General features: G+C 45.7%; 2 protein-coding genes across 5 annotated transcripts in view; one reads left to right on the top strand and one right to left on the bottom strand.

Annotated features, from left to right (window-relative positions):
• CCNDBP1 (cyclin D1 binding protein 1) overlaps positions 1–26,168 on the bottom strand; it is a 68,624-nt gene that overhangs the window by 13,653 nt on the left and 28,803 nt on the right. The gene's annotated exons all lie outside the window — the stretch shown is intronic.
• TGM5 (transglutaminase 5) lies at positions 1,052–21,427 on the top strand. 2 transcript variants are annotated; one of them, XM_019725377.3, is made up of 12 exons: positions 1,052–2,035; positions 2,139–2,384; positions 3,527–3,645; positions 5,883–6,011; positions 6,622–6,799; positions 13,606–13,741; positions 14,381–14,484; positions 14,590–14,829; positions 17,288–17,653; positions 18,136–18,296; positions 19,440–19,573; positions 19,764–21,427. In XM_019725377.3, exons 1-12 carry the CDS (start codon positions 1,849–1,851, stop codon positions 19,915–19,917), a joined length of 2,154 nt encoding a protein of 717 aa, XP_019580936.3. In that variant the 5' UTR covers positions 1,052–1,848; the 3' UTR covers positions 19,918–21,427. The 2 variants fall into 2 exon arrangements, with proteins under 2 accessions (XP_019580936.3, XP_088653306.1); XM_088797180.1 differs by having other exon boundaries at positions 14,381–14,829.

The following is a 26,168-nucleotide window of genomic DNA, read 5'->3' as shown; positions in this document are numbered from 1 at the left end:
TTTAAGGAACTGCCAGACAGTTTTCCAAAGTAGCTGCACCACTTTACAATCCCACCAGCAATGTATTCTCCCCAACACTTGTTACAGCCATCCTAGTGGGACCTCCAGCACAGTGTTGACTAGATGGGGTGAGAGAGGACGTTCTTATCTTCTTCCTTATCTCAGAGGGGATGGCATCCAGTCTTTCACTATTATGTATGGTGTTAGCTGTAGGTGTTTCATAAATACCTTTGTCAGGTTGAAGAACTTTCCTTCTAATCTTAGTTTGTTGAGTATTTTTGTCATGAAGGAATATTGGATTTTGTCAACACTTTGGTTCATATTTCTTAAATTTTAAATACAGCTGAGACAAAACAGCTAGGTCTCTATCTTCATTGGCTTACATCGAGTGATGGAAGATAAACAAAAAAATAGCTACAAAAATATCTGAACATTTCAGTCTCTTAGTAAAAGTTTGTTGATGTAAATGAACAAATGAGCATGATATTAACTTGTGAATTAAGTAGTTAAGGTTCTCTGTGAGGCAGTTAAGTGCTGTAGCTCAGTTGGAAATGGGAAGAAGGGTGGGCCAACTGGGACAGACTTCATGAGGGTGGGTTTTGAATGCCAACTGGAGGACAGGTGGCATTTGGTTAGATAGTAAAGGGGCATTCTGAGTTGGGGCTATAGCAGGATCAAAATACATGGACAGGGAAGGTTTCCATTTGCTTGGGGATAGATTGGCTGGAGGAGAAGGTCCATACTGGGAGTGGTGAGAAGTGAGAATGCAAGTGTAAGTTAAGGCCTGGTATAGAGGGTCGTAAGTGTCAGGTTAAGGAGTGTGCCTTCTGTATGGTGGGCTGTAGGGGATCTCAGAACTTTTAAAGCAAATGATAGCATGATCAAATTGTCTTGAGGAAAGGCAATCTGGCAATGATAAGGGTGGGTGGTGTGGAGAGACAGGAAGCAGGAGACCTGGTGAAGGCTGTTACAATCACTGGGAGTGGGGTGAGAAGGTCAGAGTTATGTACACATGGAAAGGGACAGATGGACACCACAGACAATATAACAGAAGGAATGAAGGGACTTATAACACGTGAATAGATATAGACTGAGAAGGAGATGGATGAGCGAATTGTGATTTAAAAGATGTAGGCCCAGGTGCCTGGTGACCATGGCAGGACATGGTCAAACATGGAGAGGTCAAAAATGGTGCGTTCTAGGGGAGGCACACTTGGAAAGTAGTGAGGTCAATCCGTGTCTTAGCAGGAGCTGCAGAAGGCTGAGTAGGAGTGGGCATTTCTTTGACTGTCCTCAGCATTCCAGCTACCAAAGCACTGGGCATTATTGGTAGTCAGAGGCCAGCAAATTGCTAAGAGCACAGCAGCTAACCCAGTAACAGTTAGCCTAGGGGCAGCTGACCCCAGGACTAGCTCCTAGATCTGGAGGCTGGTACAGAGGCAAGTGAAACTCTTAACTTGTGTCCAAGAAAGTGGATGCTGGCATGAATCTGAGGACAAGCTAGACTGAAGGGAACAATCAAACTTGGCCAGGCCTCCAGAAGGAGTTGGACAGAGAGAAAAAAACCATGCACCTCCAGGAGGGTGTAAGGGAAGAAGGAACAGAAGGTCAGAGAAGCAGGGAAAGAAGGGATAAAAGAAGTCAGAAAGAGGCACTTGCATGCACAGAGCCTCACTTAGTCCTCATATCAACTCTGTAAGGCTGGTATTATGGATTCTCCTTTACCGACTTGGAAACTGAGGCTCAGAGAGGCTAAGCTTCTTTCCCAAGTTTGTACAACTAGTAAGTGGTGGTCAGGGTCAGCCCAGGCTCCATAACCCTGCTCTTCCATCTGCCCCAGGCGGCGCCATGGCAGGGTTGGAGTTGTCCGCCACAGACTTCCAGAGCCCCTGGAACAACATGCAGCACCACACGGAGGAGATCAGCTCGGAGCGCCTCCTCGTTCGCCGGGGCCAGCCTTTCCATATCACTCTGTACTTCCGGAACCGGGGCTTCCAGCCTGGCCTGGACAACATCATCTTTGTGGTTGAGACTGGTGAGGATCCCTGCTGGCACACAGGGCTGTGTGTATGTGCTGGGGGTAATTCTTGGGGGCTGGGAGGTCACCTCAGGGAGCCTCAGCTCTGCTTCCTTCCTAGGACTGCTGCCAGACCTGGCTAAGGGGACTCGGGCCGTGTTCAGCATGGCAGGTGGTGGTGGTCCCAGCCTTTGGACGGCCTCGCTGGAGACCAACAGGGCCGCCTCCCTGGACGTGAGCCTGTGTGCTCCTCCCATGGCAGCCGTGGGGCGGTACCTCTTGAAGGTTCACATTGACTCCTTCCAGGGGTCTGTCACAGCCTACCAGCTCGGGGAGTTCATTCTGCTCTTCAATCCCTGGTGCCCAGGTAAGGCAGGGATTCTGAGTGGGAGTCCCTTACATCTGCCCCTTTGTCCATGCCACAGAGAGCCAAGCTCAGGGATTTCTAGAACCTGCTCCCTGGAAACCTGCAAACCACCCCAATCCCATGCATTCAGCATCTACTCCCAATCACCATCAGGGCAGGGAGAACTTGCTATTTATTTATGTATTTATCTAGAAATTTAAAATTATCTTTACTTAATAGGAAAACTATTGCAATTAAATTTGACCACTGTTAACATTTACCTTTACCATGACTTTTAAAGTTAACTCAAGTTTCTCCATTGTAAAAGTATTAAGTACATTGTGAAATGGAGTAAAGGGTAAGACAGTGAAAAATAAAACCTGTCCTAATCTCCAACTTCCATACTCCAGAGGAAATCCTGTTAGCATCTTCTTGTATAACCTTACAAAAATGTTCTATGCTTAATCAAATACATATTTATGCATATATGCATACATGTGTGTGATTATATGAAATTTCTATGTTTATATATACAATTTTACGTCCTTGTATTAATAGTGTACAGACTTCCGTGGTGGAGGTAACTATTTAACCGGTCCCCAAGAGTGTGGCATTTAGGTTGTTTCCAGCTTTTCAGTGTTATAAACAGCCCTCAGATGGACAGCTTAGTACCTAAATCTTTGTGTACTTCCTAAATGCTTTCCCTTAGATTAAATTCCTACAAAAGGAATGACGAGGTCAATGCCAACCCCTAAATTCTGATTCGCTTTTTTCCAACTAGGATTAGTTGAGTATGGCAGAAAGAGCACAGACATGGAGCCATGTGGGCTCTGCGTTCAATTTCACTCCGTACTTATGTGTGATTTGGGCAAGTTACTTATTACTCTGAGCCTGTTTCCTCAACCTTAAAATGGGGCTAGGATGTAAATGTGCTTTGCAAACCAAGAAATTCCACTAAAGATAAATTTTTACTGTTCCACCTGATGTTCACACTGAGCCTGTGGCTGGTGTTGAGGAGCTGAGCTTACTGCTGCCCCTCACGCTGTTGCCCAGTGCCCTCCTCAGAGCTCACTTTCCATGGGACTGAGCCTTCTGGGGGTGCAAATGGGGCAGGAAGGGCAAGATGACTGTTCTGCTTTGTGTCCTCCCACTTTGATTCCTAGGGGACGCTGTCTACTTGGACAGTGAGCCCCAGAGGCAGGAGTATGTCATGAATGATTATGGCTTCATCTACCAAGGGAACAAGAACTGGATTCGCCCTTGCCCCTGGAACTATGGACAGGTAAGTATCAGCCCCACTCATGGCCCATCCAGGGGAGAAGGGAGCAGGAGGAGGGTGGGTGGATGCCCTTCATGCGAGGTTCACCCAGAACTGCTGACAAATGGGAACTAAATGGCACCAGGAAGATGTGAGATGTGACCCCAGAGAGCTAGAGGAGCAGTCATAGAAAGTTGGAAGCTGTTCTTTGCTGATCATGTCTGATTTGGACAACAGGATTAGAGAGGGAAGAGATGCTAAAAGTACGCCCTCTCCCCCACCAGGAATTCCACAGAGTCTGAGGGTGAGGATGAAGGGACAACAGTGACAACAGCCATGATTTTTTTGTTTGTTAACTGTGTTTCCAGTGTGGCATATGTTCCTCTACATTTTGTTTTCCACACATGTGGAAACATGTGGTTTTATTTGTAAAAATAGCATCATATTAACCGCAAAGCTCTGCAACTCTTACCTTGCTAAAAGCTCGTCTCCCATGTAAAGCTCAGCCTATAGCAGGTGCTCCAAGGAGTCCAGAACCCGTCCAGGGAAGAGGGTTCTTGAGCCCCGGCACTGGAAACTTCAGGGGAAGAGAACCAGCCCTGGCTACCCAGAAGGGGTGTCAGCTGGGAAATCCTGGGGGTGCTTGTGAAGGCGTATATCAGTTCCATATGGGTTCCTCTCCTGGACTTGTCCAATACATGTGACCTCAGGCCCAACCTAGGCCTCCCAGGAGGGTATAGTCTAGATGAGACATGGCAGCCTCAATGGGCCCCCGTTGACATCCCCATCTCTCCACTCAGCTTAGGCAGATGGGAGTCCTAGAGAGTGCCCAGACAGGGGTTTGTTGTCTTCTGTGAGAAACAGAAGGGACCTGTTGCTGTTTTCTAAGCCCTGGGTCTTCCCCGACTCTCTTATTCAGTGAACATATACTGAATGCCTACTCAGTGCCAGGCAGGGCTCTAGGTGCTAGAGATAGAAACGTGAATTAAATACTGTCCCTGAGCCCACAATGTAGTGGGGACTCAGTCACATAAGCAGGTCGCTTATCATGCAGTGGGATGTATAAAGATTGCCAGGTAAGTGCAGGTTGCTCTGGGAGCCTGGAGGAAGAGCATTTGGCTGGGCATGGGTCTGTCAGGGAAGCCCCCTGGAAGAGGAGATGCTTGAACTGAGTTAGCCAAGTGAAAGAAGGCAGGAAAAATATCCCAGGCAGAGGGAAGGATGAGCAAAGACACAAAGGTGAGAAACAGTTTGGCCTGCTGCAGGGGTTACAAGGAACCTGATGTCGCTGGAGGAAAACTGGTGAGGCAGAGGGTATGGAGACAGGGGACGAGAGAGTTAGAAGGGGGCCAGATCAGGGAGGGTCTTACGTGCCTTGTAGAGGAGGTTAGAGTTTTTATTCTGTAGGCCACAGGGGCCTTTGAACATGTTAAAGTAGAAAAGTGAACTGATCTAACTGTCCCCTGAGGAAGATGGATCAGAGAAGCTTCCTAACCCTGTTTTTTGCCCAGTGTTACATGGAATTACTGCATTCATTTACTCTCATTCAACAAAGATGCATAGAGTCCCTGCTATGCGCTGAGCACTGTGCCAGGTGTATGATTGTGAGAAGACCTGGAGAAAGACAGAGCATACACTCAGGCAGGGAAGACAAGCCTTGGCTACATCATCATAACTGAGTCTGAGGAGAGACATAGCCAGGGCTAAACCAGACTCAGGCTCAGGGAAGGCCTCAGAAGTGGCGTTCATACCCAGCCTGACGGACAGGAGTCAGCCTGCCTTGGGTGGGAAGTTTCCGTAACTCACGTGCTATTAGTCAGTCCACAGGCACTGTGGCAAGTTGGCGCCATCACCTCAGCAGTAGCTGCCAATGATGAGCTGGGTCAGCAGGTGGGGGTAGAAGGAGAAGCAATGTGCTTTTAGCAAGAACATCCCAAGAGCAGCAAGCGTGTGGGGATTGAGGAGAGAAGAGGAAGAAACAGATTTTTCAGCCAGTCAGACACATTGGAAAAAACTCCAGGGATTTTATATTCAGGACATACAAACTGGGTGACATACAAACTGACCACAGAGCTTGGAGACCCTGTACCTGCCCAGGAGGCAGTTCATAGCTATGCTACTGGACACAGTTGCCTTCGAAATGGATTTGCATTCCACAAATACACACCATCGGAGAGCTGGGCGGGCTGGTTCATGTATTTCTTTCCATATCTACATGTGCCAAGCATGGGTGTCTTGCCTCTCTGCATTTCCCCTTCCAGTTTGAAGAGAATATCATAGACATCTGTCTGGAGCTGCTAGACAAGAGCCTGAATTTCCAGGTTGACCCAGCCACAGACTGTGCCCTACGGGGAAACCCCGTCTACATCAGCAGAGTGGTATCTGCCATGGTGAGCTTGGGTCTGGCTTTGCCCACCCAGGGTGTGTCCAGGGAGGGAGGCAGCTATGCCAGGGGAGCCCAGCCCACTCACAGCTGCCCCCTGCAATGAGGAAATGAAGAGTTGAGAGGAACAAGCCCTCTTGCAAAGCCATTTTGGATAAGGCTTGATAAAAGAATGTGGCTAACAGGTTTTCTCAACTGAGCTCTGAAATAGCTGGGTGTGGGCCATCACCTCTATTACTTCCAAATTGCATGTTTTGGGAAAGGCACTGAGTGTAGCTCTGGTTTGTGAAATGGTCTTATTGTTTCTAAATTTCCTTTGCTCTGAAGTATTTTCAAAATCTCCCAGAGCCCCGCTCTAGCTTTGCAGGGGATGGGGAAATGAGGGTTAAGGGTGTGTGTAGAAGTAGAATAATAAACTAATTAACAGTGGAGCACAAGTCAGAATAGCCAGCTTCCTACTCTGACCCTTACTCCAGCAGGTCTGGAAGTTCCCAGGTCAAATGAGATCTAAGCCTCCTCTGTGTCTCAGGCCCATGGGCCTTGCAAGGCAGCCCACACTTCACATCTTGTCGAGGAAAAGGATTCTTCTAATTCTTCTATATATGGGTTTTTTTCAGATCAACAGCAATGATGACAGTGGGGTGCTCAATGGAAAATGGAGTGAGGATTACTTAGATGGCATCAACCCTGCCGAGTGGACTGGCAGTGTGGCCATCCTGAGGCAGTGGCATGCCACAGGCTGCCAGCCAGTGTGCTATGGGCAGTGCTGGGTCTTTGCAGCCATCATGTGCACAGGTAAGGAGTAGAAAGGTCCCCATGAACATACCAAAAAGTGCAATGGCTCACGTATTAGCCCTCCAAATAATTCTGGTCCTAATCTCACCCAGTTCCCACCAAAGGACATTTGGAAGGAAGCCCTTTCCAACAAAAATGTCTCATTACTAACCTCAGGCTTATTTCAGAGTATGGTTCTGAGGCAGAAATCGCACACTTGCCAGAACCTGACATCCTTCCCTTCTTCTGAGTGTGAACAATCTAACAGAATATCCCTAAGAACCTGGCTAACTATTGTCTGGTGCAAGATAGGAATGAGAAGAGAGGCCAAGTCATTAAAGAACTTACAAACTAACTAGCATAGAGAATGGTCTTAATGATGATGTTCTAATGAGAGGGAAATGTGCATCTGAGCAGTGGTATGGGGCCAGAGCAAGATGCAGCCAAAGTATGGTGACCTTGAATTTGGAGTTGTCACAAGTTCAGAGGACCTGGAGGCCTGGCTCAAGCCACAGAATTAGCGGTGGAGGGAGATCAGCTTTTCAGATAGGGAGTAGATGGAACCTTAGTAGGAGAAAAGCTAAAATATAGGTACAGGGGAAGGAAGGCAAAGGGAATTTGGTTTGCATGTGGCAAGAGGAGTAAGTAGAAGGAAGTGGCAGGTGAATCTTGAGAAAACTGAAACCTGGAAATGAGTCACGCACTGGAGGTAGCAGGAGGAGGCCTTCTGCCTCACCCAGGACTAAACTCTTGCTCCTGGACCTCACCCTCACCCTGCCCCCATGCCTAGGCCAGCTCTCAGCCTCTCTGCATGCGTATCTGTATACCTAACTTGGGTCACAATCAGGAAGTTGTTATTGTTACCTGGGGAAATAGGCCAAGTATGGCTTTTGCTCACAGTACTCTCTAGTCCAATCCAGGGAGGCCAGATCTGCTCACAACTTGCTGTTTATGGAGAACTGGGGCCTTTTGCGTATAAATTCCCTGGTGTACTCTGTGTGCTGGGCCCAGCTTCGGGCTCTTAGAACAAGCCTAGAGAGCCCTGGGCTGCTGAGCAAAGGGCACATGGAGGCTTTTGTCAACACCCACAGTGCGTGACCATGGGTTGGTGAGGAGGAATCCTGAGCTGCTTCAGCCCTGCAGCTGCACAGCCCCATCTTGAGTTGGATGCTTTGATTGCTCAAATAATTTCTGTTTTTCTATTTTGTATTTGTTGTTGCTGTTGTTGTTTTTATATGAAATCGGGAATTTGACAGCTTTGACACCCAGAGTCGTGGACATTTGAGTGAACTGGGATGGCTGAGTCATCCAGGGAGGAGGCATAAGATTGACAGAGAATGGATTGATCTTATGAATGATAGAGAGGGAACCTTCCTGCTCATGGAAAAGCCTAGTCTGATGGGCCAGGTGTATGTGTGTGTAGGAGAGGGCCAGGGGTTTGGGTGTGGTTGTCTGGATGTTTGCTGATGACAGAGGTGGAGCCAGTGAATGCAGATTATGTAACGAGAGCAAATCAATTAAAATGTTTATGAGAGTCATGGCCCTTTAGTAACCTGGAAAGCAAAGGGTTGGGCAAAGTGGGTCAAATGGGGGCTGGTCTATCTGCAGCTCAGCCAGCACTGGACTTCCCCAAAAGGGTTACCATATTGTCTATTAATAAATATATGAATTTGAAAAATTCATTCATTCATCCAACAACACTTATTGAGTCTTTACTCTATGCTAGGCACTGTGCTTCAAATACTGTTGGATACAAAGATGGGTAAGACCCAGTCTCTAGCCTCCACTAAAAGTTAGGGATTTACCAAACTCCTTAACCCAATTCAGCTGTCAAAGCATGTTTATTATTATTATTATTATTTCATAATCACAATAAGTGATGTTTTTCGAGAACTTCCTTTGTGCCAGGAATTGTGTTAAAAGCTTGACAGCTTAGAGTAATGGTGAAGCATGTGGGCTCTGCCTGGGTTCCAATATCAGCACTCTCCTATCATTAGCTGACTGAGTAACCTCGAGTAAGTCACTTAACGCATGCCTCAGTTTCCTCAGCTGTATGATGAGGAAAATAATAGTACCTACCTCACAGGATTATTGAAAGGATTTGTATGAGTTTATACATGGAGAATGCTTAGAATAGAGTCTAGCTATAGTGAGTGTTCAGTATTAGCTGGGATCGCCTCATTAGCTGGGATCGCCCCAAATGACCTTATGAGGTAGGTTCTATCATCATCTCAATTTTGCAGGTGAGGAAATTGAGTGGTGCAGCTAATCTCACATCCAGGTCTGGCTGGCTCTAACCACTAGTCTACATGCTGCACAAACATTACTAGCAGCTGCCATTTATCCAGCACCCCCCATACCTCCGTTCTTCAGGCACACACTGGGCATTTTCACTCTTTCTAATGCTCACAGCCACCTGCAGAGTATATGACATTACCATCACTTCATGGGTGAGAAGACTGAGGCTTAAAGTAACCAAGTGTCTCTTGTCTGACTCAAGTACATTCTCCCCCAAGTAGCTCTGCCTCCTGGTATTACCTTTTAATGTCAAACATACTGACTTCAACTTCTTAAAGAAAAATCCCAAAAAATGAGACTTTGGATGCATCAAAGAATATGTTACAATTTTTGGATGGGTTGTTTCCTTGACAGCTATTTAGTTGGCTAGTACTAATTAATTGATTCCCCTCCCCCCATTTACCTCATAACCCATTTGAAAATTTCAGAGAAATCCCTGGCTTACCCCTCCTATGCTCAGGGCCAGCTGTCTCACAGCTCTCAGTCATTGGGCTTTTCCTGTTCTGGCTGTCTACAACTTGTGACAAGGTCAGGACCCTCAGCCCTTTGCTGAAGTCTGTGAAGTAGTCTGGAAGGCTTATATGTAACAAGGGAACAGAGGGGACAGAGATGTCCTCTTGCCTGAAAATTCTCCCCAAAGCCAGGTGTCCAAAAGCCACTTACTGTTTGATTCCATATATGTGAAATGCCCAGGCAAATTCATAGAGACAGAGAGTGGATTAGTGGTTGCCTAGGGCTGGGGGGAGGGAAGAATGGAAAGTGACTGCTAGTGGCATGGAGTGTCTTTTTGAGGTGATGAAATGTTCTAGGATTAGATAATGGGGACTGTTGTACAACCTGTGAATATACTACCAACCACTGAATTGTACACTCTAAAAGGGTGAATTTTATGGTGTGTGAATTATCTCAATAAAGTTGTTTTTTTTAAAAAAGCCAGGCACCCTGGGAATGTGCCTCGTCCTGGTCAGCTCCTGCCCACAGCTGCATGGGGTGGGTGTGGGGGCAGAAGTGAGAGGCCGAGGGTCGGAAGACTCGAACTTGTGGCCGTGAGTAGGTGTACGGGGCATTATTCCCTCCTCTGTAAAGTAGGGCCCTGGGCTGGGAGTCATGGTGGGAAATGGCGTGGAGATGAAGAGGCTGAGTGCTTGGGGCTGGGCCCTCCTCTCTTCACCCAAAACTAATCTAAGATTTCTTCCCACTTGTTTGTATAAAGGCCTCCAAAAAGTACCTCATTATCTTCATTTCAATACAATAACTCTTGTTATTATTTTTACTGAACACTTTCCTTCCAGCCAAGGCCCTGGTGTGTTATTTTGCCTCAACCTATGGTTTAAACACAAATCAACCATTATTCTCCATTGATTAATGAGACATCAAAGATTATATGGAATGTTCCCTCACAGGGTTGTGAGTTAATATATGGCAAACACTTAGAAAAATGCCTGGCACATGATTAGTTTTACGTAAGTGTGAACTATTATAATTAGTCTGATACTGTTTTAATCTCTGACTCTTAGGCTCCAAAGGTCTTGCTGGCTCTTGTTTGCAAGGCGTTTCTAGCTGTCCCCCAAATTTCAGTTCCCTATCCTCTCTACCACTTTTTTACTTTATTTCCTTCCTTTTTTTCTTGGAATGTTTAGAATTAAATTAATCATACTCCTCATGTCATGGTATTTATCATAAAAGGGCTGCTTCAGGCCACTCTTTTTAAAAAATTAATTAACTGATTAATTGATTTTCTCCCATTTATCTCCTAACCCATTTCTATTCATCTCCCCCCATGACAGGGAAACATTTTGATGTGTTTAATATGTAGCATTGTATTTGAATGTGTTCTCACAAAAAAGTATATTATTATATTTGTGTAATATTTTGTCCAGTATGTTTTTGTTTCATAGAATGTATTTTTCACCTTTAAAAGTTCCACTGGATCTTTTTTTCTATCTTCCATTTTTCTTATTATATCCATGTTTTCTTTTACTTCCTCTTCAGCATATTTATTGGATTAAAAATAGCTGTTTTAAGGTCCTTGCCAGGTAATTCCATTATCTGTCATTTCTGGATCTAGTTCTATTGATTGACATTTTTCCTAATTATGGGTCATATTTTCCCACTTCTTTACATGCCTGTAATTTTTTTAAGTAGGCTTTATTTTTTAGAGCAACTTTAGGTTTCATTATTATTGCAGACAAGAGAAAATAGTTCAAATATGACCTTGTGATGACATGTCTGAAAAACCAAAGTAATATAAACATCTTGTTATAGGGGACAATTAAAGACATGGGAGGAAGAGCAGGAAGTGATGCTTTTACCACTTGGAAGCTTAGTGCATCTAGGGATGCACTAGGGAGAATGAAAACATGTTAAAAATCATCACATTTAAATGCAATTACTTTGACTCTGTTAGCTGGGATTTGACCGTATTCTTCAGCATAAATCATGCAAGTATAGTAGCATATGAATCTCAATAAATGAATTTCGATAAATAAATAAATTGAACTCTACTTTTCCATAAATTTCTCATAAAAATGGAGCTACATTTCCACATGAGGAGGCAGGGTGGTGGTGGTGGGGAAGAACTGGTTAGAAGCCTTCATGGCCAGTCCTGAGACAGACTCCCTGTTTTAATACACCATCAGGACAGTGTCTACTACCAGTCAGAAACGAAGCTGCATTCCTTGAGAACAGGAATGTCTTTCATTTTTGTGTAGTCTCCATCTAACGCACTGCCTGGTTCATCAAAGAGGCTTGATACTTGTCACTGAATAAGTGCTAAATGGCGAAGTGAAGAGACATAATAATTCATATTGGTAGTGTGGTGTGTGTAATATACCTTGGGAACTCTTCAGTTCTTTCTCAGCTCTGAGATCTCGTCTGCCTTTGTCCAAGCATCATCCTGTGAGTGTGCATGCCTGTGTGTGCACATGCACAAACACACCCCATATACGTTTTTCTTTTATGAGGGACTCAGCTTTCACAAAATTACCAGTGAAAGAGTCAACTGAGTCTCATGTCGTACTGTGACATCGGGAGTGATAGCCTGCAGAAACCTTGTTCACAGGTTAAAGGTAACTCACTTCAACACAAATTTAATGAGCATCTATTCTGTGCCCACCTGGCCATGTTGAGCAGGAGTTGACACCGTCACTGATACTTCAAGTGGCTGTTCATGAACTCCTCCATCAGGTTGAAGAACAGAGGCTTGCTCCGTACTCTCCCTGCCCACCCCGCCTTGGCACGTTCTCTTATTTTACTATAAGTGTTATCCACCCTCCTGACTGTAATCTTAGCATAAATCCTAGCCTGTGTGATGCTCTTGAGTCACTTGAATGCTCTTGCCTCACTCTTGTCTCTCTACTGAAGGTAGTGGCAACTCTTCTCAACTTTACCCTCCCCTCTGAGGCTGTCCTGTGTCACCTCCACCTACAACTCGCTTGTCAGTTCTTCTTACTCCCTCCTTTCATTCCTTGGCCTTATGCAGACCTACCATTCCAAGGAGAACTCCAGCTTCCCCTTTGGCCTTCTCTCCTCCCTGTCCTGGGCTACATCTAGGGGTGTGTCCACACCCTGGCCTGGAGAGAGCCTTTGTGCCAAAGTACAAAAAGGAGCCTAAACTAAAATCTATAAGCAATTAAATGTTTAATATAAATAGATACATAGTATTTAAACTAAAATGTATGAACATTTTAAAAAATGACGATGTATGTAAAGCAACACCAGGCCCGCTGATTGATGATGATGATGGTTGAATTGGGTTGGCCATCACTGTTGGGCTTGAGGGGTCAGGGATTCCCAGGGCATCGGTGGTGGGATGGGTTGGGGGATATTGCTGTTCTTAAAAGAGAGCAGAGGAGGAGAAACATGGCAGAGGACAAAGAAAAGTTTGCTGGCACAGGGAAGGAATGCTTCTTCAGGAATAAAGACAACATTCTACCTCCTTCCCAGAATTTCTCCACCAGGTACAGACTCATTTTTCTGGGCTTATGTCACAGTTTCCTTCCCTTCCTGGCTGGATTTGTGATGCTTTCCTTGAGAAGATTCCAAGACAATACACCCATGGAGAAAGGGGACTCCAAGCCACAGATCTCTTTGCTTAAGAATCTGATGTTCTTAGCCAACACTCCTTACCACAGGAAGGAAAACATTCCCGCTATTTGGCTTGAGGATGGAGATTTATAACCAGAAGAGAAGAGAGACGCAGTCAGGCTACTGAGTCTTGCCAAAGGAGGTGTGCCTGTTCTGCCCTGCTGGCCCAGGCAAGGGAACCCTTGACTTGCTAGACTTTTGTTGGCCTTGGCAATGCTTGTCAGCGCAACTAGCAGCCTTTGCAGGGAGTCTCTTCTGTGAGCTCCAGGGAGAGGAGCTCAGGAAGGTGGGGAGGGAGGATGTCAGTGTCACCAACCCAGTACCCCAAACAGTTCCTTCTTGGTCCTGATGGTGACAAATGAATGATTTCCCTGGGCCCAGCGCCCTAAGTTCAGGAATCCAGGAATCCACAACCCACAAAAGATTTTCTGCCCTTTTTGCAGTGATGAGGTGCCTGGGGATCCCTACCCGTGTGATCACCAACTTTGACTCTGGCCACGACACAGATGGAAACCTAATCATAGATGAGTATTATGACAACACGGGCAGGATTTTGGAGAATAAGAAGGATGCTGTCTGGTGAGAGACAACCTTTCAGAATTTTCTAGGGCAAACCCCCACCAACAGAAAGTAGGGTGGGACTGTGTCCATGGGCCTCCTACCCTCTCATGCCTCCTACTCCTACTTTTACCAGCCCCAGGGCTCAGTATCCCCACCCCTAAGGCTGGGACACAGCTGGATCCAAAAACGATTTTGAGTTTAGAATTCTCATATCACAAGAGCTCTTTGCCCTGGGTAAGGATTTCCTCTTTGTCACCTTCATTTAATATTCAGCCTGTGACCATGGGAGGGCCTGAAGTCTCACCTCCAGACAAAAAGGACCATGATTGCTTCTCTGTGGTCAGCAGCACACACAGGAAAGGGCCATGAGGAACTTTTTGAGAGCGAGTGAAGGACTTTTAACTTCAGCCGGCTCTGGGAGCCTTCATTCTCTATTCACAAACAGAGGAAAGTTCCTTTCAGGGCAAGTCGAGGCTCACAGGAAGAAGAGCTATCACCACTCACCCGCAGAAGTTTGAAGGCCTGGGGTGCCCTGCCTGTCTTTCTATCTGGCAGTCCATCTGCTCATCATCCGTTGTCTTGCTCCAGAAGGAACAGGAGCACGATAAACTCTCCCTTAGCTTCATTTGACACTGCGTCCTCTGGCTTCTTCCTCAGGAATTTCCACGTCTGGAATGAGTGTTGGATGGCCCGAAAGGACCTCCCTCCTGGGTATGGAGGCTGGCAGGTGCTGGATGCCACGCCTCAGGAGACGAGCAATGGTGAGGCTCTCCAGAAGAAAGGCGGAACCCACTTCCATGGAATCCGCCCCTGCCCCTACCTGACCTGCAGCAATGGCCCATCTTGGCTCTTCTGTTCTCCTTCAGGCCTCTACTGCTGCGGCCCTGCCTCGGTCAGAGCCATCAAAGAGGGAGAGGTGGATCTGAACTACGACACGGCCTTTGTCTTTTCCATGGTGAATGCTGACTGTGTGAGCTGGCTTGTCCATGGAGGGAAAGAGCAGCGACTTCACCGGGACACGAATTCTGTTGGCAATTTTATTAGCACCAAGAGCATCCAGAGTGATGATCGGGATGACATTACAGAGAACTACAAGTACGAAGAAGGTATGACTGAGCCAGACCCCCTGAGAGCCCAAATCCAGTAGCCACCTTCCCCTACCCCAGGGGACCTTCCAGCCAGCTGGGACAGGCCCCTGGGGAACCAGAGGGTGTCTGCAAGGCAGGACGCAGGTCCACTATCTCCTCAGTTCTTCAGTTTTAAGTTCCCATTTGAGGTGTCCCTCACTTCCTCGTGCCAACCCCCCCCCCCCCCACGTCCCACAGGCCAGTGACCAGCCTCCACAGATATTCACATTGTTTGTAGGGCCATCGACAGGCATCTCACCAACAGTATATGAATCCCTTGCCCCGCCTTCCCAAAAAGTCAGCCTCCCACTGACAATGGCGGGGATTTAGTGAACTCTCTTCTATTAATTAATTTAACTTATTGTTTAATTAATTGTGTTTTATTGCATGTTTGGAGGACAGGCCAGACCACCAGCCAGCACTGAGGCTGATGTAAGGCCAAAAGTTCACTCCCACGCCCACCCCCTGCAGAGGATGGTTCTGAGAGGTGGGAGAACTGACAGGAGCTTATTGCCCAAACCAGCACGGGCAAAGGGGCAGCTAAGCCAGTCAGGTGGGGACTAATTCCTGGGAATTGAGGGAGACCAACCACTAGGTTTAACCACCAGTGAGCCAAGCAAAAATATCCAGTCCTGTGAGGACCAGAAGCAGGGTGAGGAGAAGGCTCTGAGCAGGGGCAGATCAGGAATGTGTGAGGGCAGGTGAGGGGCTAGATGCGTAATCACTGGGAATGCTGGCAAGTGGATCTGTGGTTTGTTTTTGTGGGAAGCTTCAGAATCCAAGCCTGGGAAGGGGCTACACAGCAAGAGCCAAGCATTGAACACAACCCGGTAGTACTGTCCACCACCCCTATAACCCCAGCCACTCAGGGGTTATCTTGGTTGGGGGGCTCAGAAACAGATCCAGAGGCAAGGATCTACTGCAAGGAAGGAGAATGAGTGAGTGAGACGTGGAAGGGGAAGCCAGTGCAGGGTGCCTGCCTCATTAAGCCTGTGGGCAGGCTGGAGCTCACCTGCTGGAGAGCGCTGCCAGGGAAAACACAGGATGAATAGTGGTTTAGTCTAACCGTGTTCCCAGTTATTTGTTGTTAATTGGAAATTCAAATTAAGTAGCTCTGTATTTTTATTTGCTAAATCTGGCCATCCTATCAGCGAGTCGGTGTAAAGCATAGAACACCACCTCAGATTTATCCCACCCAAGAGGCAAAGGGCTAGGCTATTTATCCAACTCCTGTCAGTCAGGGGTTGAGGGCTGCTCCTAGGGACTGTCAATTCCCCAGCACTTTTGGCCTGTCCCATGCATGGGCAGAGTCAGCTCTGATGGCAGAGAAAGCTTCAGACAAAGAGTAGTAGCAGGTGCTAGAATTTGAAATTAAAGCAGGAGGGCACTGAAATGGCAAGTGCCAAGGGGACATGGATGGGGCATTGACAGCATTTGCTACAAGGTCCATGGGGTTCTGCTGTGAAATTGAGGGCTTCGGAGCTGTATATCGGTGCGTCTGAGTATACGGCTCAGTCAGGCAGTATTCTGTCTCCTCCCACCCAGCCTCATAGGATGTGGGAGTGGAACAGACCACAAATGAGCTAAATCTGATCCACATCTCCCTGGGTCCACTTTTACTGAAGCCAGTGTCTCAAGATCCTCTTCTGCCTGGATCAGGGCTTAGAACAACCCACAGAACAAGGGGACAAAAGTGGTGTCTGCCTGGGGAGGTTGTGTATCCGCATAACTAAAGGAGTGGGGCTCGGCCCTGAAGACAGTAAGTGCTCAGTGAAGGCACCTGTTGTATTATTAGGGAAGCACAGAGAGTATTCCTGCATGCACATCCTGCCACAGCACCTCCCCAGGACTGAGGTCTGGGTGCTCTGGGAACTCGGCTTGACTGAATTTCCCCCCCCCCCCCCCCACTGTGGCTTCTCAGTTTCTCAATCTCCAAGAATTAGTCTACAACTGACCAATAATTCAGTTCTGGAACAGGAAATCACACCATACCCTGTTGTCTTTAAGAGGCTTATTCTCCACATTTGTGGACCATCTTTCCCGTGGGAAGGCAAGATAGTCTAGTGGTCATGAGCACAGATTTTCAAGTTGGGTGGATTTGGTCTTCACCTGAACTCTGCCCCTTGCAAGTTGTGTGACTCGGACAACGGACATGACCTCTCTGCGCACCATTTTCTACACCTGTATATGGAATAATGATAATAATTAAAATAATAATACAGTTCTCTCATCGTTAATGTGAGGATGAAAGAAGTGAAGTGCTCAGCAGAGCCTGACACTTAGAAAGCACCTGATGAATTGTAGGGAGTATTTGTTGTTGGAAATGAGGGTTTTCATACCTCTGCAGTGTTGGTGGGGCTTTTGGGAAGGATGTTCAACTATGGCTTAACCCCTGGGTCAGCCTGGACCACAGATGGTGCTGTCTCTGCCCTCCCAGGTTCCCCCCAGGAGAGGCAGGTGTTTCTGAAGGCTCTTCAGAAGCTGAAGATTAGAAGGTTCGAAGGCCCCTACCGAGCAAACTCACCATCTTCCAAGCCTATGCCTCTGAGCCAGAATAGGCCCCGGAGCCTACACAGGCCTTCCCTGCGGCCCAGTGATGTTATCCAGGTCTCCCTGAAATTCCAGCTGCTCGACCCGCCCAACATGGGCCAGGACATAAGGTTTGTCCTGCTGGCCCTCAACATGTCGCTCCAGTTCAAGGATCTGAAAGTGAGCCTGAGCGCTCAGTCTCTGCTGCATGATGGCAGCCCCCTGCCTCCGTTTTGGCAGGACACAGCATTCATCACCCTCTGTCCTGAAGAAGGTATGGGCTCTGGGGATGGGCCTGGGGATTCTGTGTACACAGAGTGGGTTATAGAAATGCCAGTAGGGTCAAGCCAGCCACAAGGGTTCTGGGGCAGACCGTGCGACACCAGCCTTCCCAGTGTCCACTGCAGCACAGATTCCTCCTCTTCCCCTTCCCTCCTTCCCTCGCACTCCTGTCTCCGTTTCCTCCTCCTCCCCTTCCTTTACTACCTCAAGGAAAATAGCCTGGTTTAGTGGGGGGCAATCTGAGCTTTCTAGTCATCCAAACTTGGGTTAGAGCCTCAGCACTCGCATTTACCAGCAGAATGACCTTGGGCAAGCCATAGTGCTTCTCAGTCTCTCCGTCGGAAAAGCTGGTACCTGCTTCACTGGGGCTCAGTAGATGTTGGCTTCTTCCTCTGTGTAAAAGGGTCTCTAGATCCAGCAGGCCCAGCTGATTTCCCCAGCTAGCCTCACCTCATCCTTGTGCTCTCTCCCTAGCGAAGACCCATCCCTGCCAAATCCCCTATTCCAAGTACAGCCAGTATCTGTCAACAGACAAGCTGATCCACATCAGTGCCCTGGGAGAAGAGAAGAGCAGTCCAGAGAGGATCCTGGTGGACAAGATCATCACCTTAACCTATCCCGCTATCATGATTAATGTAGGCAAGAGCCCTGCAAGCGGCCTGCGGGCTTCTCGGGATCAGCTGGGAGGGGGTGGAACCCTCTGAGAGGCTGCTCAGGAGAGCACTCCTTCCTTTCCTCTGCCTCTTCTAGTACTTCCAGGTGCCTCCCACCTGGATCAGGAGGTTTATCTGAAAACACTGGGCGAGGTCTCCATCCTATTGCACCATTAGAGGCCTTACGTATGGCCCTCGAGCAGCTGCCATGGAGAGATCACTCTTTTGTGCCACCTCTCACTGTTGGCCTTCCCCAGGGTCAATAAGTGTTCAAGTGAGTAGAGGGAGAGCGCTGCCTGAAAGTCAGCTCAGGTTTGATTTGCCGTTTCCTGGCTGTGCATCCTGGGACAAGTCCCTGGGCCTCTGCTTCTGTCAAATGAGAGCATTAGATTAGATGGCCTCTAAGAACACCTCCTGTCCTGACGGTCTGTGGTCCTCTGAGTGGGAGGATTTCATGGGTCCCTTCCTTTCAGTGCTGTCTCACAAGGCCAAGCAGCCTCCTGGATTCTGCCAAGTGAGCCTGTGGTGCCCCCTGCTGGGATGCAACTAGGAAGCCCAGCTACCAGAGTCTGTTTCAGGGAGGGTTTCCAAAGTGCCTCTGTTTCCTGAGGCTACTTCCTTGTCTCTACAGCCTTGAATGAGCTCTTCACTCACACTGGTATGAAAAGAAGTGAGCCAGTACTGATAAGAGGGAGGGAAGGGATGAGGTGGAATTGCAATCAGAAGAAACAAACAAAAAGTGCCAAAGAAGATTATATGTACTCAAATTATGCATGAGAATCCTTTGATTCTCCTTTGAGCTCCTTTGAGCTCTTGATTATTTCACACTTGGATATAATCCTTGGAGCAGAGGAAACATCACTGGCGATTCCCAATTCATTAGACTTTTCCATATGCTGGGTCAAGTGATGTAAAATATTTTACGCAAACATCCATATGTGTATTAATGAAGTAAAGCTTTTATATAACAATATCTTGTGTGATATACACTGATATTTTCTTCTCTTCTATTTCATTTTTTAAAAAACGTTAACAACAACCCATATGTCCTCCATAAAAGTGTGGTGAATTGGAGAATGAGACTAATTCTCTGCTTTTTCCTCTCCCCTGGATTTCTGTGTTTAGGTTCTAGGAGCAGCCATTGTGAATCAGCCGCTCTCCATACAGGTGATATTTTCAAACCCCCTCTCGGAGCAGGTTGAAGACTGTGTGCTAACTGTGGAAGGAAGCGGTCTCTTCAAGAAGCAGCAGAGAGTCTTGTGAGTGCTAGGGGTGCTCAGCCTTCACTCCTGTCTTATTCTGGGGTCAGCACTATCCTTTCTGAACACAGGCTCCCAGGCAAGGCTCTAAGAACACGGGGAAAGGGGAGACCAGCTTGCTGAGTGAAAAAGGACTTTGGGGTGATTATAATGCCTACCGTTATTTGACGTTCTCTTTTCTCTGCTGCAGGATTGGAGTCTTCAAACCCCAACACAGGGCCAGCATCACTCTAAAGACTGTCCCCTTCAAGAGTGGCCAAAGGCAGATCCAAGCTAATCTAAGGAGCAACAAGTTTAAGGACATCAAGGGTTACAGGAACGTCTATGTTGACTTGATGTTATAAATTCTAGGACAAGAAGATAGATGCACTGATTTTAAGCTTCAGAAAAGGCAGCAAATTCAAATGCAAGCTGTATAATTCCCCACCACACCAGAGACTTTGCAGGCCTGTTACGTGAGCAGCAGAGGAGATACCAGTGACGGGTAGTCCCCTAGACCATTTGCACAGTAGCCCAGGACTCTGTTTAGGGCCCAGGGATTCTGTGGTGTCCTATCCAGAAGTGTGAAATGGCACAGAGGTCCAATGACACTGGTTGGAGAGTTGGCCATGGCTTATTGCTCCCCAAGATGTCAAGAAACGAAGACTGGCTGAGCATCTCACAGTCATTTCGCCATTGCAATAGCTAATTTCCTAGGACCAATAAACTCCAGTCCTGTTCTCATCTCCTCTGTGCCCATGGAGTCACCATTTTCCCTACAGTAGCTCCTACCTGTTCCCTGGATGCTAGGACTGTCCTATTGTTTCAATACCTGAACCTATTCACTTATTCAAGAAATGTTGACTGAGTGCCTAGTATGTACCAGGCACTGTTTTAAGTGTAGAAGATAAGGCAGTAAACAAAGCTCCCTGCCCCTAGGGAGCTTATGTTGAGTGGGAGGGTGGGGGAAACACAGACAATAAATGTGTCAACAAATAAGGAAGGTACTTACATACTCGTATGTGTATCAGTCATGATTCAGTTAGGAAAACGGAAACCTTTGTAGATGTTTCTACATACTACCTACCATTTTGTGTCTTAGAAAAAAGCCTGGGAGATCTCTCACTTGGCCTTCATTTAAATCCCTTCCCATATCACATCCAAGAGGAACTTGAGTTCTAACAGTTCCAGCCTTTTGGCTCAAAGTCCACCGGTGCATTGTGGTCCTGGATGGACCTGCGATGGCTGGGGTTCAGGGGATAAAGCCAATGACTAACGCAGTGAGGTAGATTTTTCAGAGGCAATGAAGTACTCTCAGACCTTTCTATTGGTTGCAGCTTGCGTTGTTGTGGTCAGACACACGTGTTTCTCGTGGCGCTGCAAAGTTCTGCATGGAGAAAGGCATGATTCACTTGCCCACCAGGCACTGGCTATGTGACTGAGACAGCTGATTAGGGCATACATTAAATGCACACACATTAAGTAAATAAGTTAAATACTTCTATTATATATCAACAAAAGGGAAAGTGTAGTTAATCAGAGGGAGAGAAGAGGGTGTGGTGGGAATTCCCTCCACATTGAGTGTAGAGTACCCCTAGTGGATGGGCTGAGAACCAGGAGAACCCTGGCAGCAGGGAGCTGGAAGTACCTATACAGTAGACCCTATTTATGCGTGGGGGATGCGTTCCGAGACCCCCAGTGGATGCCTAAATCGGTGGATAATACCAAACCCTATATATACTATGTTTTTTTCCTGGACATAACTATGATAAAGTTTAATTCATAAATTAGGCACATCAAGAGATTAACAACACAATATAAAATAGAACAATCATGACAGTATATTGTAATAAATGTATGTGAATGTGGTCTCTCTCTCTGTCTCTCAAAATGTCTTTTGAATTGTTCATTTCTGGAATTTTCCATTAAATATTTTTAGACTGCAGTTGACTGCAAGTCATTGAGACTGCGGAAAGTGAAACCAAGGTGGGAGTGGGAGGCTACTGTAATTATTTCATTCTGTAATTATTGCCTGACAGTCATGAAAAATGGCTTAAGGCAAACATCGTGGAGGGGACATCTTATAGAGACATGACCTTCAGAGTCCTTGGAATATTTCAGCTCCCACACCCTCGGACTCTTTCATGAATCCCGATTTGAAGACCACATTCATTAACTCTTTCACTCAACAAATATTCACTGAGTTTCTACTAGGGGCCAGGCCCTGAGCGAGGCACCAAGGATACAAAAAGGACCAGGGCCTGCTCTCAAGGAGCTCAAGTCTAAGCATGTGGTGAAGACAAAATAAACAGGAGGTTATAACACAGAGTGGCGAGAACCACCATTGGGGTACGTAAGTGCAGGGTGTTGTGGGAGCATTAGGAGGGGCAACTAGTCCCGTCTTGGGGTTGTGGATCCAGGAAGGCTTCTAGGAGGGAGTGGCATTTAAGCTGAAAGATAAGCACTAGGAGTCCCCCCACATAGACTCCAGGTTGGAGGGGCAGGGGTAGAGTAAAGCAGTCAGAAACTACAAGTCATGCAGATGGCTAGAAATCAGAGCAGGAGGGAACAAGGACCAGGAAACAAATGAGGCAAGTGCTCGGGGGTACAAGGTTTCAGATGGCAGTCTAAGGAGTTTGGACCACATTTTCAGGTATCTGTTTCCTCTAAGTTTTGGATCACAGTCATTGCCTGTAATGTCAGTGCTTAAAGGTGATTCTATTTTACAGTAACTGGGGCACTTGCAGAACTGAACAGACTTCATGTGATTTGAGAAGCACTAAAAGTACAAATAGTTCTCCCCCCTGGAGGCCTGCTTGGGCCTGCCGCTGTTTCAGGAGTACAGCCAAAAAGAATTTGATTGCAGAGTGCTCCTAGCTGGCCTTGGACCCCATAGACTGGGACTTGTTTTCAGACTGTACAAGAGCGTGGAGCTTCCTAAGGGGAGGCAAGCCATGTGCTGGACATAGCAAGAGTGTTCAGGAAATGCTTGAGCTGGGGTAATGTATAAGTGTGTGGGAATGTGAGAAAGAGCTCTGCCATTCTCACCAAGGTAGAGGGAGAAGGATCAACATTAGAAACAGAAGGAGAATCAAAGATGGATTTTAGAAACACATTGCTTACATTCCATATATTTGGGGATTTTCTAGTTATCTTTTTGTACTGACTTCTAGCCTAGTTCCAATGGAGTTAGAGAATATTTTCTGTCTGATTTTCATCCTTTGCAATTTGTTGAGACATGTAGACCAGCATATGGTCCATATTGATAGATGGTTCACATGCTTTTGAGTGTTTAGTCTCTTACTGGTCCTCTCCACTTTTGCCCCCTCTAAATAATTTTCCCTATTTCAGTCCCTGTGGTATTTTAAAAATGCAAATCTGATTGGGTTACTCCCTTGCTTAAAATACCATTCAACAGCTTTCCAGTGCTCTGAGATAAAATTCAAAATCTTCACCTCAACTCTGCCCTCAGTAACTGGGGCACTTTCAGAACTGAACAGATTTCATGTGATTTGAGAAGCACTAAAAGTACAAATAGTTCTCCACCCTGGAGGTAAACCCTGCCTTACCTCTCCCCATCATAATCTATGCTCCAGTTCAAGGCTTTCCTTTAGTTGCTCCCTGCCTTAGGAGTTCTGCACATGCTGCTCTGTTTTCTCCCACTCCACCCCACCCCACTCCTTGCCCTATTAACCTAGCTAACTCCTATTTATCCTTCCACTTTCTCAGCCTAAATATCCTTTCTCAGGGAGGACTCTCCTAACTTCCACACCTGGGTCCTAGAACTTGAAACTTCTCTTTTATAGCAAGTAAATAATTAATGGTATAAGCACTTAGCGCTGTTTCCTGTATTGGACTATAAACTCCTTGGTGGCAGGCACACATCTATCTAATATATTGCTGCATGTATTATCAATGTCTCATTCAGTTCCTGATACACAATAGTGCTCAATAAATATTTGTGTCATGAGTGAACAAATGAATCCTTTTTGGATACACACAGTTGAAAGTTTGCTATTCTGCCAGAGGCTGAGGAGTTGAAAGGTATGGGTGCAGTAGGAAGCAGGACAGACCTTTTTGGTCACTCCTCCCGCCATCTTCCTCACATTTCCCACCTACCTTCCCCAGCTCAACCAAAATATCTGTCTCAACATAGGCTCCCCGCAAAGTGCCCCAATTGATCTGCTGTTAGATCATGGGTATCTGTGAAGCTCCATGGGAATTGTATCAGGAAAGAGGAGATTCTCTTCGCTAGTATCAGAAGTGGAACAAGCCTCCAACAGGGGAATCAGCAGGTGATCTCCCCAGTGCCTTCCCATGGAGAGTTCACAGTGGTGAAAAGCGTTCTTCCAGTCAGGCTTCTTCTTCCCTTCCAAGTTTTTTTTGTTTTTTTTTTAATGTTAACATATAATATATGCTCATGTTACAAAAATACAAAAGGATATGTATGTATGTGTGTGTGTATATATATATATACACACACACATACACACTTACTCCTAGTCACTGAATTTCCCTATCCAGAAGTAATAAATTTCCAGAATATTCTATATAAACACAAGTAAATTCATATATATTCTCCCCAACACTCACCCTTTATACAAAGGTAGCTTACTCTTTAGACTGTTCTATAGCTTGCTTATTCCATTTAACAATATAGCGTGGAGATTGTTCCACATCAGGTTATATAGAGCTATTTCATTCTTTTTCATGCCTGTATAGTATTCTTTTCAATGCATGTCCCATAATTTATCTATCCATTACATTATTTATGGTCAGATAGGTAGTTTCCAATATTTTGCTATTGTAACTACCAGTGCAATGGATATAATTATATATATTTCATTTTACACCTGTTTGGTTATTTGCATGATAGAAGATCTAGAAGTAGAATGGCTGATTCAAAAGTACAGATATTTAAAGTTTTGGTAGATATTACTTAATTTCCCTTGATAAAGCTGCATTACCGTATACTCCTATCAGCATTATAAGAGAGTAACTATTTCCCCACATCTTCACTAACTCAGAAAGTTGTCAAACTATTTTATCTTTGCCAGTCTGATAGGTGAGAAAAATGATATCCCAGAGTAGTTTTATTTTGCATTTATATTAAATGAGGCTAGACATCTTTTCATGTATGTATGAGATATTTGAATTTTATTTTCTGTAAACTGTCCACGAGACCCTCACCTATTTCTATTGTTTGTTGTTTTTTATTGATTTGCAGGCACCTTCTACCTTGTGATATGAATTCCAAACATTTCCCCTCAGTTTGTTGTATATCCTTTAACTTTGCTTATGAATTTTTCCATGTAAAAATTTTTAAGGAATCAAATTTGTCAGTCTTTTCTCTATGGTTTTTGAGGTTTGCATAATATTTTAAAAGGCCTTTCCCAGACTGACTTAAAAATAAGTCTCTTATCTTTTCTCCTAGTACTTTTAGGATTTAATTTTTTAGAGTTTTGATCCATATGAAAATTATTTTGGTGTATTGTACAAGATAGAAAACCAATTTTATTTTGGCAAGCTAGGTATCCCAAATCCATCTATTAGTGAATCCTTATCTTCCCCACTGATTCAAAGTGCCACAGTTAGCACACACTTAATGCATACATTTTGGTCTATGTACTTTTTCAATTACAGTAATGTCACATTATGTTTTAATGTCTAGGAAGCCTGGTCATACCACATTCCCCTTTTAGAAATTTCCTTTTGAACCTTAGAATCAGCTTTCCTAGTGTCAGAGAAAAAAACTTGGCACTTTTATTGGGAATGCATTAAACTTAAGATAAGCTTACTAAATTGTCTTACCTTTTATAATCATGTTTTAGTAGATTCATGTTTTCCAGGTAAAAATCATATCATCTACAAATAACAAAAAATTTGCCTCTTCATTTCTTATGAAGAATCTTTTTTGGGGGGGAGTGAGAAGGCAGCAGATTCATTTGTTTTTACATAATACGATTCTTCAAATGGGCAGTGGTTCGAAGTTTTAAAAGTTTAGTAACTTTTAAATGGGTAAACACCAAAAAAATCCCCTTATTACCCTATTCCCCAGCTCCCCTTCCTGGAGGCAATCAATGTTCTTTGTTGTTTCTTTTATACCCTTCTAGAGCTATCCCACATATATGCAGGCCAGTACAGCTGTCCCCAGGGTACTTCTAGTGACACCGTCTCAGAGCCCAAGCAAAAGTTGGGCTTTAGAAGGCCAAAGACAGCCAAATAAGAGATCCTCTTCTGTATCTTGTCTCCTTAGTGACAAGTAGAAATAGAAAAGACATAGGCTCTGAGTCCCAAGATAGTTTTAAATATTCACTCACAGAGTGTCCCAGACCCGGCAGGCTTGGAATAGATGGGGCTCTGGCTTCCGCTTTTAGCACATTATTTTTCACCAACAAATTCTACCTCCTTATCTCTTTCACACAGATGAATCCCAGACATACATATTCTCTCTTTACATTATCAAAAGAACCCACGAACATCTAGCAATTTGCAGCACATGATATGTTTAGGGCCTAAGATTTGAGATTGGATGTGGGTCTCCTATTTGGGTCATCTCTTCCAGAGTCTTCCAGTGTTGTCCACGTATGTCTCTGAGGGTCTCTTAAGGGCACAG

Source organism: Rhinolophus sinicus, chromosome 3 (genome assembly GCF_057876585.1).
Source record: "Rhinolophus sinicus isolate RSI-liver-muscle chromosome 3, RSI-T2T, whole genome shotgun sequence".
Lineage (NCBI taxonomy): Eukaryota > Metazoa > Chordata > Mammalia > Chiroptera > Rhinolophidae > Rhinolophus > Rhinolophus sinicus.
This window is presented reverse-complemented; position numbering and strand designations above follow the sequence as displayed.